Source organism: Rhinolophus sinicus, chromosome 18, assembly GCF_057876585.1.
Source record: "Rhinolophus sinicus isolate RSI-liver-muscle chromosome 18, RSI-T2T, whole genome shotgun sequence".
Classification (NCBI taxonomy): domain Eukaryota; kingdom Metazoa; phylum Chordata; class Mammalia; order Chiroptera; family Rhinolophidae; genus Rhinolophus; species Rhinolophus sinicus.
In genome coordinates, this window is record NC_142518.1 from 115776246 (window position 1) to 115792109 (window position 15864).

At 56.1% G+C, this 15864-nt stretch overlaps 1 protein-coding gene across 8 annotated transcripts in view; it reads right to left on the reverse strand.

Moving 5' to 3' along the window:
* Nucleotides 1-1675: 1675 nt before the first annotated feature.
* ZMYM3 (zinc finger MYM-type containing 3) overlaps nucleotides 1676-15864 on the reverse strand; it is a 72422-nt gene continuing 58233 nt past the window's right edge. Inside the window, exons 1-25 of one of the 8 annotated variants that reach the window (XM_019747927.3) lie at nucleotides 15742-15765; nucleotides 13688-14370; nucleotides 12687-12730; nucleotides 12307-12379; nucleotides 11613-11907; nucleotides 11218-11395; nucleotides 10662-10880; nucleotides 10223-10373; nucleotides 9877-9992; nucleotides 9631-9717; nucleotides 9355-9505; nucleotides 9008-9180; nucleotides 8692-8857; nucleotides 8183-8280; nucleotides 7934-8096; nucleotides 7582-7694; nucleotides 7294-7468; nucleotides 6968-7114; nucleotides 6428-6531; nucleotides 5864-6032; nucleotides 5443-5594; nucleotides 4811-4925; nucleotides 4084-4338; nucleotides 3213-3330; nucleotides 1676-3119 (exon numbers count right to left, since the gene is read on the reverse strand). In XM_019747927.3, the coding sequence (XP_019603486.2) occupies nucleotides 2927-3119; nucleotides 3213-3330; nucleotides 4084-4338; nucleotides 4811-4925; nucleotides 5443-5594; nucleotides 5864-6032; nucleotides 6428-6531; nucleotides 6968-7114; nucleotides 7294-7468; nucleotides 7582-7694; nucleotides 7934-8096; nucleotides 8183-8280; nucleotides 8692-8857; nucleotides 9008-9180; nucleotides 9355-9505; nucleotides 9631-9717; nucleotides 9877-9992; nucleotides 10223-10373; nucleotides 10662-10880; nucleotides 11218-11395; nucleotides 11613-11907; nucleotides 12307-12379; nucleotides 12687-12730; nucleotides 13688-14351 (4119 nt within the window). In that variant the 5' untranslated portion in view covers nucleotides 14352-14370; nucleotides 15742-15765 and the 3' untranslated portion in view covers nucleotides 1676-2926. Of the gene's footprint in view, nucleotides 3120-3212; nucleotides 3331-4083; nucleotides 4339-4810; nucleotides 4926-5442; nucleotides 5595-5863; nucleotides 6033-6427; nucleotides 6532-6967; nucleotides 7115-7293; nucleotides 7469-7581; nucleotides 7695-7933; nucleotides 8097-8182; nucleotides 8281-8691; nucleotides 8858-9007; nucleotides 9181-9354; nucleotides 9506-9630; nucleotides 9718-9876; nucleotides 9993-10222; nucleotides 10374-10661; nucleotides 10881-11217; nucleotides 11396-11612; nucleotides 11908-12306; nucleotides 12380-12686; nucleotides 12731-12824; nucleotides 12898-13687; nucleotides 14371-15117; nucleotides 15258-15741; nucleotides 15766-15864 lie in introns of those variants that run through there. The other 7 variants (XM_019747929.3, XM_019747926.3, XM_074324343.2 and 4 more) reach the window with 7 other exon arrangements.

The window sequence follows — 15864 nt, forward strand, 5'->3', positions numbered from 1 at the left end:
CCCACTTCTCTGTTCTTCCCCTCAGCTCTCCAAGGTACCATTTTTCTGTCCTCTTCTCTCGCCATTCTACTTCCCCGAGTGATCTTGTCTACCCCCAGAGCTTCAGCTAGGAACTCTTTGCAATGAGTTCTAAATCGACACCTCATACATTATTATACATAGTGAAATAAGTCAGACAGAGAAAGACAAATACTGTGTGATCTCACTTACGTGTGGAATCTAAAGAAACTGAACTCATAGAAACAGAGTAATATGGTGGTTACCAGGAGCTGGGGGGGGTGTAGGTTAAATGGGGAGTTATTGGTCAAAGGGTACAAACTTTCAGGTACTGGATGAGTCAGTTCTGAGGACCTAACGTACAGTATGGTGACTACACTTAACGATACTGTATTAAATACTTGAAAGTTGCTACAAGAGTAGATCTTAAATGTTCTCACCATACACACAAAGAACATGGTAATTATATGAGAGCATGAAGGTGTTAGCTAACATTACGGTGGTGATCATTTTGCAACATGTTTGTATCAAATCATCATGTTGTACACTTTAAACTTAGGCAATGTTGTATTCCAATTATATCTCAATAAAGCTGGGGGAAAAATAAGATACCCATATTTCCACCTGCCTAATAGATATGGTAACATCTAGTGTCAATAGTACTCTTTCATACCCATTTTCTCATCTGACCTTCGCAAAAATTCTGTGAGAAAATCAGGGCAAAATATAAGTGCATTTTTGTAGGTGAGGCTCAGAAAGGTAGGCTTGCCCAAGTTTCAGTGGCAGGGCTATGATTAAAAACTCAAGTTGGAGTGTTCTTTCTGCGATGCCATGTCGCACAGCTCACCAAATGGATGTTTCAATGGAGTCTCGAACCCAATGTGATCAAAACCTCAACTTGTTGCCAACCTCTTCCTAGCCCCCGCCGCTCAACACCCCCCCTTTTCCAACTTTGTTAAAGGCATCTCTCCCAATCAACCTGCGATTGATGCTTCATGCCCAATTCTCCCCCCCCCCAGCCTGCAGACTTGACCTTCAAAATGTCTGAAACTCATTTGAATCCATTCCCTTTTCCTTCTCTATCCGCACCGCCCCCCCTTGAGGCCCACAGACTCTCTTAGCCACCCTCCTTCCACTGATCTCCGGATCTTTAGAGCTGCCCCTGCCCCTCCTTCACATTGTTCTAGGGACCTCCTCCCTAAAGCAACAGATCTGATCCTGTCACTCCCTGGTTGGAAAATTGCTGCCTTTGATTATGCTGATCCCCAGCCCCTCCCACTTACTCTCGGAGGCCCAGGTCAAATGCCACCTCCCTCAGAAGACTCGCACATGACCTTCCTGTAAACCTGAAATGAGTTCCTTATTCCTCTGCTCTGCCTGCTGGGGTTATGATCCTGGTCGAATTAATCTTTTTCTTCTCTGAAGTGTCTAATCTAGGTCCTTAAACATAGTAGGTCCTTAAAAGATAGCTATGGAGTTATTTTTTTCCCTTAAGTGTTTGGAAACTTGTTATAAAAAGGACCATATTCCTAGTGGATTCATTCAGTGAGGTGGCTACAAATGATTCTCAAACTGGGGTGGGACACCTCCCTTCTTCACATCTTGAGAGACCTGCCAGTTGTCCTCTATGTCCCTCCCCCCTCCAAACACTGCTCTCCCTCCCCCATAGAAGGCAAAAAACAATTTTAACTCTTTATTGAAACAAACAATTTCAGAGACAGAAGGTTAGTTGTGACAACAGCTTCTCACTACAACACAAGGGCGGGCATGGCTCACTGAAGGGACAGGCCAGGCACCTCAGAACAATATATACAATTTAAACAGTGGCTAAACTGGTGACAGTTATAAAAACACAAAAAGGCTGGGGAACAGCAAAGCCAACAGGGAAAGAACTGGGTACCCCCTTTGCCGGACGCTAACAGTTTTCTGGAACTACAAAGGCAAGATGGGGAAGAGAAAAAATGTAGGCATTAGGGGCAGGACCCATGCCCACGGCTCCTCACCTATCCTGACCACAGAGCCCATCCTGCATGACCCAGGGCCCCCACAGGCTTGGCCTGGCTCTTATGATGGGGGAAGAACAAGAGTGGGGAACCCAGCCCCAACCCAAGTCAGAAGGTAGTTTTTGCCTTGGGAACTGTGTCCATTGAACTAAAGGGAGGCAGTTACAGAAGGGGGCTAAGCATGTTGACACATGGCTCATGCCAAGATGGCAGAGAGCGACAAACACATAAACCAAGGGGGCAGGACTCTGCTCCCCAAACTTATAGTCATTCTCTGCCTTTGAGGAAATGAAAGCATTTGGAAGCTTTTTAAATTGCAGCACCCAGGGTTGGTGCTTGCAGGGGTGGGGAGGGGGAACGAGGTGGTGAGGGGATTCCAACAACCAGTTATCTTATGGGAGAGGAAGTGTGTGTAAGCTCTGTGTTTTAGGTAAATGGTCCCCTCGTTACTTTCAGATTGTTTCATACCTTCCATACAAGACCCTTGAGAGTGGTACTGGGAGACAGTAGAGAGGGGAATGGGCACAGGGCAGAGAAGGCAGCTGGGTTCTTCCCTTGGCCAAACCTAGGAACAAGGGGCTTTGCCTATGTGGGATGGGACCATCAGAGCTAGCAACACTTCACCCAGAGTGTGGCCCCAGGAGAAGGGCTTTACTCTGAAGCACAAAGAGAATGGCCTAGATGGTTTCTGCCCATCTCTGGGAGACCAGCCCCCAAGCACAGAGGACTGGGGCCCCATTGTTGTCAAGTGGTATGGAAGTTGGTAAAAGCCAGGGGTTCCTAGGGAAGGCAGGGAATGGATGAGTAGAAAAGGGCAGCCAGGGCCCTTCAGAAGGAGTAGCATTGGTTCCTGGGCCAGTCACCCTGTGGGGCGTGGCCACCGGCCACACACTGGTGCGAGAGATGGATGCGAAGAGCACGCAGGCTCAGTCCAGGTCCTCCTCTCCAGGACGACCCAGCTCCTCATAGATCTCGCGTACAGCCAGAATGCGGTTGAGCATACTCTCCAACATGCTCCGGTCCATGGGGATCACAGAGTACCAGAGAGGCGACTCAGCGATGCAAGAGCGCTCGGGTTGCAGGTAGAACACATCGTTGCGAGTCCGGAGGCTTTCAGGACTGCAATGGCAGGGGTGGGACATGTCAGTACTGAGGCAAAGTGGATCCCTGGGGCACCCACGCTAATGCCATTCCTGTCACTTCCCAACTCACCATTTTGACAGATAGAATTCATAGAACTTGACAGGGCAGCGCAGTGGGTTCATGCGGTTCTCACGCTGCTCTAAGATAGGAGCTTCGTCTTCTCTCTTCCGTTTCCCTGGACCCATGTCTGCAGAAGAGGCAAATGACGCAGACTTGGTAAAGGCACAGTCTCAACGAGCCACCTCCAAGTGCACCATGCAGGGCACAGGGGGGTGGCCTCGGGACACAGTACAGTCAGATAAAGAAATAAAGGCAGAAGAGTGGCTCAGTGTCCCCCCACCAGCCAACGTCCTGTCAGGGTGTCGCTCTGCAGCCCTCCTGGGTTTGCACGGCTAACATCTTACTTTATGACCTCCCCCAGGATGATTTCCTGAAGAGGTGATCTCAGAAGTTGTATATACAAACTGACAAAACAGACCCCACTGTGAGCTTATCCTTGCCTTCTCGGGTAGAGAAACTGTGATGGCCCAGTCCCCAGGACCCCAGTCCAGGTAGGAGCTCAGGTCCAGAGAACGGACCATGGGGACTGCACTCGGGTGTGTCCGGTTCCTGTTCTGCCCAACAGCAAAGAACCATGGGAAGCCAGTCCATCAGCCTGGCAACTGTCCCCACAGCCAAGACACCCAGCAGCTTCCCACATGTCTGCTCTTCCCCAAAGAAAGCAGGCAAGCAAGGAAACTGCCTTGAAATGAGGAAAGGCGGGAAGCCCGGTGACCATACTTGGGACTTGCTTATGCAGCAGCCACTGCCCATTGGATGGAAGGGCTGGCTGCTTTCACCTTTTGTGCAAACGCAGGAGTGGCAGGATGGGGAAGCCAGTGGCAAAGGATCGGGCCAAGCTGGCAGTTCAGGGGAGGCAGCGGAGGGGGCAGCGTCGTACCTCGCCCTTTTCTCTGGCGGACCGGGGCATAGTAGCGGATGCTGACCACCTTGGTGGTGCCCCGAGGGGTGGTGCATTTGCGGGACTGCCGCACCACGTTGGTGAAGGAGAGCTGCATGTGCTCCTCGGCCGTCTGCAGCCCAAAAAACTTAGTGTTGAAGAACATGAGGGTGTTGAGAAGGACAAAGGGCGAGTAGACCCCCAGCTGCTTACACTCCCACAGGTGTTCTTCCTCCACTCGGGAGAAAACTGTATCTGCAACGATCAAGGGGAGAGGCCGGTCAGGAGCCAGCACCCACCCAGGCCTGACCACATTTGCTCCCACATGCCCTGCTGACAGGCATCTCCATTCGGCAAGTGAGCGCTGTCCAGAAAACCCTGGCACCCCGCTACGTGACTCAGGACTGGATGGGGCATTTGGTGCTTCTCTCTCCGGCCTCACATTATCGGCAGGGAGATGTGAACCTCCAGTCCCACAAATTCTTCCTCCTTTGCAATGGCCACCGAAACCCAGCCCACCGTTTGTGGTCCCAGATAGTTCTTCAGACCTGAGTCTGGAGCCCTCCTCATGCTCAAGGACACGGGCCCTCAGCCCCGAGCCACCCAGCTCCACACTCCTGCCGCAGACCCCTCGTGATGAGTGGCAGAGCAAGGAAGCCAGGGCTTTTGGGGAACTGTAACTGCAGACTGGGAAATGGCACAGGGCTGCTAAGTCCTTGTCCCTTACTGTTGGGGAGGAGTGTGGGCTGCCAGGTACTGAGAGACTTGTTGAGTTCTTGAACGAAAGTCAGGTAGTAAAGGTCCGTGAAAATGTTCACCATTCGGTTATTTTCCAGCAAGTACTGGAGAAAGAAAAAGATACACAGGAAGCTAGACTCGAGGTCCTAGCGGAAAAGACAGCGACGATAAAGGCCCCAGGCATGACAACTGTGATAATTAGGAAATGGAGGAAAACTGCTGCCTGACTGGGTGACCCAGAGTGCTTTTCCCCAGGCATACCTCCAACTGGGGGACTGAGGCCACACTGGGGAGGAGGCAGCTTGGAGACGTCACAGGTGGTCCTTCATAAACCCAGACCTGTCCCAGTGGGAACTACACAGTACCCTAGCATCTAAGGGGCCCAGCCCTACCCATCCCCTGAGAGACACAATGGGGACGCAGGGAGCAACGATGACTGCAATGCAGCTTAGCTTTAGGAGGGGTATTCACATATGTTGTCCTGCTTGGAATAGGACAGAAAGGCTGTCTGCTCAGGGAAGCAGACAGGTGTGGAGCGGGGAGTGGGACCGAATCATTTCCAGTGGAACCCTGCCTGCTGTGTTGACAGTGACGGCAAGTCAGGTGGTGTGCAAGGGGTACCTGTTGGATGCCAAGACACAGATAGTAGATACTGTCAGGTTCGTATCGTTCACCGTTGGGTCGAGTGATTTCTCTCACAAACTGGGCCAGACCGTAGTTGAGCTCAGCAGCTGAGCAGGCCAGAATATCCTCTTTGATACGCATAGGTTTGGCTGCAGTGATGTGTAGTGGAGGTGGATGGCATTAAGAAAATGTCACATGGAGAATTTCAGTTCATCCCACCATTAACCCCTTCATCCCTTAGTCACATCCTGCTCCAGAACAGAGCACCAATGAGCACAAGAGCCCTAAGCCTTGAAACCCAGACAGCATCTCCCCATATTCCGTTACTCCTCCCCACCTCACGGAACCCCCGTAAGCGCTCACAGCCTTATGACAGCCCTGCCGCTTCTCCTCAAGCCTGTCCCCAGCCCACACTTACGGCCGAAGCGCAGTTCATCGCCCTTGCTGGTTTCTCCATTGGCATACTTCGACTGCACCCAGCACTTCCAAGCATTGACACCGTATGAATAGTTCAGCCCAGTGCAGCTGGGCTGGCTGCTCATGGAGTCCCGGGAACAGCTCTCCGAAAGCACCAGCCGCTTTTGACCCTACAGGGGAAGAGAGAGGATGGGAGTGATGGAGGTAAAGCCGAGGGCAGCATGGAAGCTAGTCAGGACAGTGTTTACCGCCAGGGGCCTGGGGGACTGATGGAAGAAGACAGCAAGCTTCCTTAGCACAGAGCCCGAGGACCAGCTCCGATGATCTTGTGAACTGGGGACAGAGCCAAGTTTGGCTGCACCTCAGTACTGCTCGGTGCTGGAGAAAGGAGGTCAGGGAAGGGCAAACTAAAGCCACTGACTTGGCTACGAAAGCACAACCCCCCCCCCACTCTCTCTCTCTCTCACACACACACACACACACACACACACACAGACACAGACACAGACACACACAGACACACACACACACACTCTTCTGTGGCTAGAGCACCCGCAGCCCTCACCTTCCTCATGGTGCGGGGAAGGTCTTGTTCAGTAGACACGTCCTCGGGCCCTACGAGGCCACAATCAAAGAGGAAGTCTACGCTGGGGTTAATGTCCAAAGGATCTGTTGGAGGGGAAAGGAAGGGAATCAATTTGTAAGATCTCAGCCATGTACCCCCCACCCGCTACTTGCCCACCTGAGTGGAGATGAGCCTCCCAGACAGCTCCCACTGTACTCGCAGGAGCCAGCACAGCTGGACCAAGAATGTGCTCAGAGGCACCAGACGCAGACTCTTAAGGAGGGAACGCTTGTAACACCACTGACCTGCACACGCGAACGTGCTTAAGATGTAAGTTTCAACTTATGTGTTTTACCACGATTAACAAAAGCAAGACTCAAGTGGAAAACTGGGCACTTGCCCCAGTATCTGTGTTCTTGCTCCCCGTCACTGGGTCACGAGCAGCACTGCTAGGGTCATGCTCAGGGTCACAGGGAACCCTCCTTTCCTGATGGCACAAATGCCACTGTACTTAGTGGGCACGCCTCGAATCCCACTCACTCTTGGGGAAGTCTGCCTCCAAATCTTGCCCAGGCTCATCCAACACGTTGGCCATCTTGACAGCCATGGCCAGGACATCATCTCGAGCCGGCCCAAACAGGTCACAGTCTTCCAGAAGTCCCTCTGCACTCTGGTTGCTCACAAGATCTGGGAGGCAGAGAAGTCAGCTGTCACTGCAACTCCTGCCTAGCGGCCTCACAGGCTTTCGGGGACTCACCTCCACTATCCCCCCATCCCGCTGGGTACCAAGGCCGCCACTGTCCACCCCCTTAGGCAGACAGACTGGTAGCACCCTGGCTCCCTCATCACCGCCGTCCCTGGCATACCACAAAGGTCAGACGAGGCTTTGTCTAACTCCTCCGCCTCTGCAATCATTTCTGCCATAGCCAGGATGTCGGCCTCCAAGGGGTTTGAAGGGATCTTCACCTTCAGCTCCTCAATGGTCTCCACGATCTTGTCTGTGCTCTCCAAGGTAGTAGGCAGGAACATGGGCACAGGCACCTGGGGACACGAATCCCAAATGAACGCCAAGGAGCACGCGAGCCCGAGAAGGCCAGCTGCTGAGAGGAAGGGCTGCCAGGGTGGTCGCCATGCTGGAAGGAAGGGAAACTCACCGGGATGGGCATTGAGAAAGGCACCGGGACTTTCTGGCAGTACAGATGCATAGGCACTGGTACAAAGATGGGCACTGGGATGGGCAGCACGATGACCTGCGGCTTCCACTCTTCTGTTGACAGGAAAGGGGTCTTCTCAGAGCCCATCAGGTAGGTCACGTCCCACCCAGGGCCTGATCTTGCCTGTTGCCCCAAAAGTGCTAACACTCGCTCATCATCGCAAAATGGCCCTTGCCTCAGAGGCTGAGCTGCCACTCTGTGATCCCAGGACGGCCATATCCAGGACACGGCCCAGGGCTGGAGGCCCAGGACTGCCGAGCACAGCCGGTGGTGTCCCGCTACCCTGGCTCACCTGTCTGACTCCCTTTGGACTTCATCTCCACCTTGCAGGAGACCCCTCGGTTCTGCATCAGTGGCTTGCACATGGCCGCTTTGTTTTTGCGGGGTGTTGCTGGGGGTGGTGGGGGTGGAGGAGGGGTGCAAGCTGTGGGAGCCGAGCGGGTCTTTGCAGGGATCTGCAGGGACAAGGGAACATCGGTGCCACCAACTGCTCGACCCTCCTCTGAGACCATCCTCCCCCACCCCCAGCTTTTGCGCTGACCTTGCCCAGATTCCCAGTTTCCTCTGGGGTCTTCACTGTATTGCTGTTCTCCACTTTGGTTTGCGAGGGTGTCTGGGACTTCGACTCAGAAGAGTGACCTACAGATGAAAACAAAGGAATGCTCCCTCTGCAGAACTTGCTGTCCGTTTTCCTCGCCCGCTCCCAGCAGCGCTTCGTTACAGGTACATCAAATGCGAATGGGAAGTCTAGAATTTCTCCTCCCCTTCACTCCAGGTGTAGTCTTCTCTAGGCCCCAGCAACAGTGGCCAAGAAGATTCTTTGCTCCTACCTGGATAGGTACTCATTCCCTAGAAATACATCCTTTCTAGAAAATCAGTGGACTCTAACTCTGGAAACCTTTCAACAAGATGCCCCCTAGTACCTGCACATTCCAGAAGCTACAAGACAGCATGGTACCAGGAGCGCTAACTAGGGCTGACAGGAAAGCAAGAGAGGAAGCAGAGAGAGGTGGGGCTTGGGTTAGCAAAGTGTGCCCCCGCCTGACTCACTGTTCAGGAGGCTCTCGGGCCCGCTCTGAGTGTCCAGGTTGGGTTGGTTCTGCTGGCTGTAGAAGCGCAGCAGACACTGTTGGTTGCAGAAATGGCGGATCTGCCCACGCCAGTGGATGGTCTCCAGCAGCTTCCCCTGGCGCTTACAAGCATGGCACCGGGCAGCCTGAGGGTGCGGACAGGAAGGTCAGACCTGAGTCCCCAAAGCATGCTGCGCCCCTCGGAGGCCCCGAGATCCGAGATCGGCCCACACCTGGTCACCACACAACAACCCGTGTTCCGTGCCGCGCTCACTTTCCCCCGTGTGCCCCCTTACCTTGCAGTACCACAGCAGGTACTTGCTTTTACAGTCCTCACTGCAGAAGTCCCAGGTGCTGCCATCCAGTTGCTCGGTGACACCGCGCTGGCAGGTCTGGGAGCAGTAAGTACAAGTGATACAGCAAAGTCCCAGCTTCTTAGTGAAGTCCTGTTTGTATAGCAGCACGCAGCCTGGAAAGAATGCAGACACACAGAGATGTCCACGCTGTGAGACCTGACCCCTTCAAGGTGCTACCCCTGCAGCCTTTCCCAAACAGCCTCTCGGGCTGCAGCCCTAGCCCCACTGACTGCCCGCTTCCAAGCCTCCTCCTTTCTGTGCCACTGGCCCGTACCCCTTTCCCTTACCTTCACTGCAGAAGCTCTTCTCCACCCCGCTGAATCGGAGCTTCTCATGCAGGAGTTTCTCCTGCCGGCAGTGCTCACACTGGGACACCACGCCCCGAAGTCGCTTGAAGTCCTCACAGCAATCACGGCAGCAGAACTGGAACACCTGGTCCTGGGATGGGGGCACAGGGCAGGGAGAGAGCTGTGCCATCTGCACCCGGCGAGAGCCAAGCGGAAGGACCCCTTCAGACAGATGTCTGGTCATGTGGCAACATATGGGCAGGGTGGGGGTCTTACCTGCCAGTCCAAGACCTCAGGCTTGCCACTGAAGAGGCTGTGGCAGTAGTGACAGCTCAGGTGAATGCCCCCCTCAGGGCTTGTGCGCTGGAGGGAAGGAAGACAAGTAAGGGAGGGGCACGGGCTGTGTGCTGTTGTGGGGAGAGGAAGTCCGGCTTGTTCCTTGCTCTGCCCAGGCCTCCCGACCCCCGTCTCACACCCTGCTCGGGTGCCACACCCCTGTCCCTGGTCCAGGGCCTGAAGTACCTGGAACTTGGTCCAGCAGCTGAGGCTGCAGAACTGGTAGACTGTGCGATCGACCTTGTTGTAGTAACAGGGCTCAGAGAGGCTGCGGCGGCAGAAGCTGCAGGGTCGGGAAGGGCCTGGGGCATAGAAAGAAAGGGGAGAGCGAGGGAAGGAGGAAGAAAGAGAGACAGAGAGAGAGAGACAGAGAGAGAGAGACAGAGCACACAGAGGTGTGAGGCGCTGCGGCGAAGGAACAGGAAGTCCGGGAAGATGTGCCTGGCTGGGCAGCAGGGATTACTTTAGAAGAGGGGAGTATGGGGTAGAAGGAAGACCAGCAGGGTCTCAGAGAAGAGGGCTTGGCACCTACCAGTGAGCCCTGCCTGCTTCACTTTGTAAGAGGTGGTACAGCAGAGGGAACAGAACAAGCTCGTCTTGCCATTACGGTCCACATGTGAGAGCATCTCAAAGTTCTTACACAGGGTCTTGCACCAGACACATGGGTACACACGTGTGTTTTTCTGTGAGGATGGGGAAGGAGAGGCTGAGGCTGGATTTGTCCCTTCACTTTTATTTTTAAAATTTTTAAAACATGAGATATTTCAAGCATACAAAAAAGTATAGATGATGATATAACAAAGACCTGTGTATCCACCAGCCAGCTTCAAAAATAAAACATAACAGATACAATTGAAACCCCCTTTATTTGCTTTATTCCTCCCAACTCTCGACCTGTCAGGCACCTTTATTTATGGCCCAAGAACCACACCCCCTTCCAAGGCCCTCTAGCACTACTCCCTCGGCCCCACCTTCTTGTACGCCCCCAAGCACGTTGTGTTGCAGAACCGCTTCTGTTGGCCCTCATGGAAGAGGAGCTCGGGGCCAGGGCTCCCAGTCTTGGTGTAGATGTAAGCGCCGCACTGGTCACAGCAGTTGGTTTTCAGTCCCTTGTTGGCCCGGAATTTGGAGAAGCACGAATCGCTGCAGAGCCGGTGGACCACGCTGCCATTGCTGACCTCGTGCAGGACCTGCCACACACACAAGCCCTGAGCTGGGGCCTGACCACCGCCACCCACCCACTGCAAGGACAGCCTGCCCCCCTCACCCTAGACCTTCACAGCAGACCGTGCGCCCAGGGACCCCCCAACCTGCGCATCAGGCTGCCGACGTGATGCTGAGGTCCCGGGAGGGAAGGAAGTCGAGCTGCACACATCCTGGAGAAGCTCTATCCTTGAATACACTCCCGCGATGGCTGCCTTTCCTCCCCAACCCCTCCTCCACAGGGCCTGGCCCCTGCAGCCCCAGGATTGCAGGGGCGGGTCAGGGCTGGCCAGGCTCTGTCACCAGCCCCTGGAGCTTCCTCACCTCTCCGGTCTTCTGGCATATGCTGCAGCGAGTGGCATCGGCGGGGTCCCCAGCCTGGGGGATGGGGCGCTGCTGCTGGGCCTCATACAGGGAGAGGCAGACGGAAGTGCAGAACTCATGGAAGGAGCCTCCTGAACCTGTCTGTGCCACAACCAAGTCCTTGGTGTTCCAGATCTCCCTGCAGGTGGGGACGGGTGTGAACATTCACTCGGTACCACCACCGCCATCTCATGCCATCAGCTTCCACCCCTCCCTGGGATTCACGGCCAAAGTGTGCTCAGACCTCCTTCCCAAACCGCCTCCCTCCCAATCCCACTCTGCTGGTTTCCTCTGCCCCATGCCTCACAGTACCACGCCCCTGGGGCCCAGGCAGGCCAGGCCAGACCAGAACGTACTTCTTGCAGAAGGTACAGGTCTTTTTGCCTGAGGGCTTCTTTGAGAAGGTGGTGAGGCAGGATGAGGAGCAGAAGAGCTGAGGCAGCCCCTTGCGCTGGTAGGCTGTTTGCCCCTTCTGCAGAGGGGTCCGGCAGTGAGCACAGGTCATCTTGGTGCCCACCGAGGAGCGGCCGGCCCTTTGCGCCACGCTGGAGCGCAGGGACATGCGTGGAGAGCGCCGGGGCCGGAATGGCACAAAGTCCTCATCGTTCGGATCATCTACCATGGCGTCAGAATCCTCGTCTGACACTGGAACTGACGGGGTGGGGGTGGGGGGTATCAGAAAAGGCTACCAGGCCAACTCTCCAGCCACCCCCCCCACCAACAGGTAGCCGGCTGCTCGTGGCATCCCCTTGGTTCTTGCCTTTACCTCCCACCCCAGCACATGGCACTGGCATTGTGGGCCAGTGGTGTCACTGTCCCTTAGTGACTCTGTCATCTCCCAGAGAGGGGGAGGGAGGGCTTCTTCAGGGACAGAGATGGCACAGCTGAAAGAGGAAACTCCATTCTCACTGCTCTTGTTTTCAGTCTCCCCCACTGCCCCTGGTTCCCATGCCAACCCAGAGCAGAGAGAGGCACTTCACACTCCGCATGGAGCCAGGAGGTCCGTGGCGCCACATCCCACTCGGTCACACTTCCTCAAGTCCTACTCACTGCTCTCAGTGGAATCCACAACCTCAGGTTTTGGAGGCTCCGCTCTCCGAACGCGCTCGCTTCTCTTCTGCACCTTGGGAACACGGGAGGGAAGGAAAGCTGACACCAAGCCAGGCTGAAGGGCCAGCGGCACTAGTGCAGGCTTGGGGGGGTGCAGAGATGGGGGGGAGGGAGAGCAGGGACCCTCGTCCCAGCCCTTCGCTGGAGGGGAGAAAAGGAAGCTGGACTTTCTCCCTAAGAAGCAGGAGATACAAGAGCTCCCTCCCTCCTCCTAACTGCTCACGCAGCCCTCCACAGAACATCTGGGAGGCAAAATGAAGGGTCTGTCCTCCCCAGAGCTATAGGGGGAACCAGACTCCTTCCAATCCCCTCCCCCTCACCCTCTCAGGCGGCTTCTCACTCGCCTTCCCAGTCAGGCCATCTCCTGCAAAGGAAGCAGAAAGCAGCCTAAATCTTGAGCCTGCCCTCACACCCCCTCCTGGCCCAACCTCCGCCTCCATTCCTGGGGAAGAACTTACTCAAAACTGAAAGGGAAAACTCGAGTGCCTGTGGCTTCTTGGGGCCCCTCTCAGGGTTACCTCGAGCTCTGCACTGAGGGGAGGGTGGTGGTGCAGCTATTGTCCGTGAAAACCCCCACCCTTCCCACCAGCTGTCGGTCCCAATCATTGGGACTTGAGGAAACACAGGTAACACACCTTTCATGGAGAATTTACAGTTTACCAACAAAAACCAATGAAATCCCCCAAAGCTAGATAGGAAGGGGAGAAGGAAGCAGTAAGGTATGGGTAGGTCCCCTGGACTCAGGTGGTTACATAACTGCTGGGACCCTGGTCACAGCCTGGAAGGGCACAGCGCTAGGCAGATCAGGGAGAAAGCAGAGCGGCTCCAAGTCTAGGCTTCCCCTCCCCTCCCAGGCACTGACTGGTAAGCCCTGCGTTTATTTCTACCATCCCCTGAACTCATGACCCTATTTATCATTCATCAAACCCAGAAACCCCACTCTCATCTAGAACAAAACAGCTGGAAAGATCGGAGAACCAACAAGCCCGGGGTCCTCCCCAAATCCTGAAGGAAGGACCCTGGCACCAAAAACCCACTGGGGTAAGAAAATGGGCATCTTTCCCACCAAATCCACTCCTCCAACCCAGCCCCTGAAACCTCAGCCCTGTGCCTCCCCCACAGCAGCTGAGCTTCTCCCACCCTCACCTTCCTTCCTCTTCCTCACCACCACCTCCATCCCTCCCTTCCAAACCCCAACTCCTCCTCCTCCTCTCCCCACCCTCTTCCTTCTCCCCTTGCTTCCTACCTTACCACACAGCTGCCCCTCCTTCCCCCCACCCCTCTCCCCAGCCTCAATTCTCCAGCTGAGTAGGCAACCTACCTGGCAAGGAGGGGTGTGCAGGGGGGCTAGGGCCCCCAGGTTTGCTCTGAGAACTGTTGATTCCATCCCCCAGAGTCTCTCCCACTGAAGGGCTGGGGGGGCCATTTGGGCTCTGTGGCCGCCCTTGGGGAAGCTCCTCCTCCTGCCCAGGGGAGCCCCTTCTCCCTGTAGCTATGGAGGTGGTCTCCTCTTCAATATGTGGGGACTGCAGGGTTATTGGAGAATCTGGAGCCAAAGGTTCTAGCAGCCCCTCGGGTGAAGAGGGGTTTGCCCCAGCCTCTGGGTCAGGTGGCACCACCTCAGGGGTCTGACCCCCTGGTCCAGGCTCTAGGGTCTGATCTCCTGCATCCCATGAAAGGGTCCCCTCAGGACCATGGTCCACCTCTGGGGGGGAGGGGGCTTTATAGAGCAGCCCCCCCAGCCCCAGCAACTCAGTGGCTCCATCCAGGACTCCGGGGTCTTTTTCCAGGCCAGCAGGGGTATCAAGCAGGTCCAGGGCTCCTGAGGATGGAGAAGGGCCAGGGGGAGCCCATCCTCGAGTTGGGGCAGTCTGGGATTCCAGTAGGTCCTCTCCAAATTCCATGTCTACTGGAAGGTCTCCAGCCAGGGGCTTCTCTGGCAGGGTCAATGGGTCAAACGGACTGGGGAAATCCCTGGGGTCCATGAGGATGACTGGATATGGGCTGTAGATCAGGGGTAGAAGAGGGGGCAGAAGAGGTGGTCTTCACCACAATTCCTTCTTATATAGGCTCTGGGACACACCCCATCATCCACTTGGACTTCTCCTGGACAGCCCCCACCGCAAACGAGAAGCATTTCCACAGGCTCTAGTCCAGTGACCACTCCCCCCACCACATACAGCGCCCCCTGTGGGGAGAGGCGTTCCCCGTCCTGGCCCTGTGCCCACACTCGCCGGGCAGTCCGTGGTTCCACCCGTCCTCCTGCCCCCTCCACCCCACTGCAATTCTCAGTTCCCCTCCCCCCTTACCTTTCGCCCCCCCCCCACTCGGGCTGAACGCCCCCTTAGAGTCTCCTAGGGCCGTTGCCACCAGGAGCCTTTCCCGCCCCCGCGATCTCAGTTTCTATCCCCCCCTCTCCTAGAGCCCCCCAGCTCCCCAGTCGTTACCCACCCTGTCTGACCCCACCCCCCCGCCCCGCGCTGCATGGTCCTCCCTCAGCCCTTCCCTCGCCCCCACAAACTGCCCTTCCTAACCCCTCCCCCCCAGTTATCTTTCAGGGTCGCCCACTTCCTCGGCCCCGTCCCCCTTTCCTATTGCTCCCCCAGTCCTCCTTCTCCTGTTGCCCACCCCCCACCTCAGGCATTTACAGGAAGACATTTTGGAGCTACGATCTCTCCTTAGACCCCCCTCCCAGCTACTGCGAGATCCCGCCAGCAGGTTCGGTTCGGCTTGATCAGGCCCGACCCCTACCTGCGGCAGGGTTAGTGTAACGGCTACAAGCCTAGAACTGCAGACAGCGACGGCCCCGCGCTCCTTCTCCACCTCCCTCCCTAGCAGCCGGGACAGGGGTCGCGGCCCCTTTAAATGGCAGCGCCGCTCACAGAGCCCAGCGCTCTGCACCAGGCGGGCGGGCGGCTCCAGTAACCAACCCCATTGGCTGGCTCCGGGAGGGGGCTCGCGAGACAGCGCCGGCCCCCGGCGCGAGACTCCCAGCCCAGCGGCCACCTGGAAATTGCGGAGTGGAGCTTAGTCGGTGGAGATGGAGCTTGAGCCCCCGCCCGGGGCCCCGTTAGTTGAGGAGGAAAAGATAGGCTCTGGAGCTTTGTAGCCCGACCCCGGGAAAGGCGGCACCCCCTTTCCACCTAAGGGCCGAGTACACTAACCCACAAAAAACAGATCTGCGCACCTGCTTCCCTCACCTGGCTCAAGAGTCTGCCCCCGCCCCGCCGTCACACCCGTGCCCGCCCTACCTCCTGGAGCCCACTCTACCCGTGATCCCCTCCTCTCATTCAAATGGTTCCCGGTCCCCTCCCCCTCCCCGTGTCTCTCTTCGCTTCCCACTCGTGTTTAACCACCCCCCTCAACAGTCCCTACCTACGCCATGCAGCAAGCGCCTGCCAAGATTACCCTCCCCCCAACCCCACCTCTCTGGGGCCCGCCCCCTGGGTGACTGTTAGGGTAGTGAGTGACAGCGGAGGGTGGGGGGAGTCAGGGACT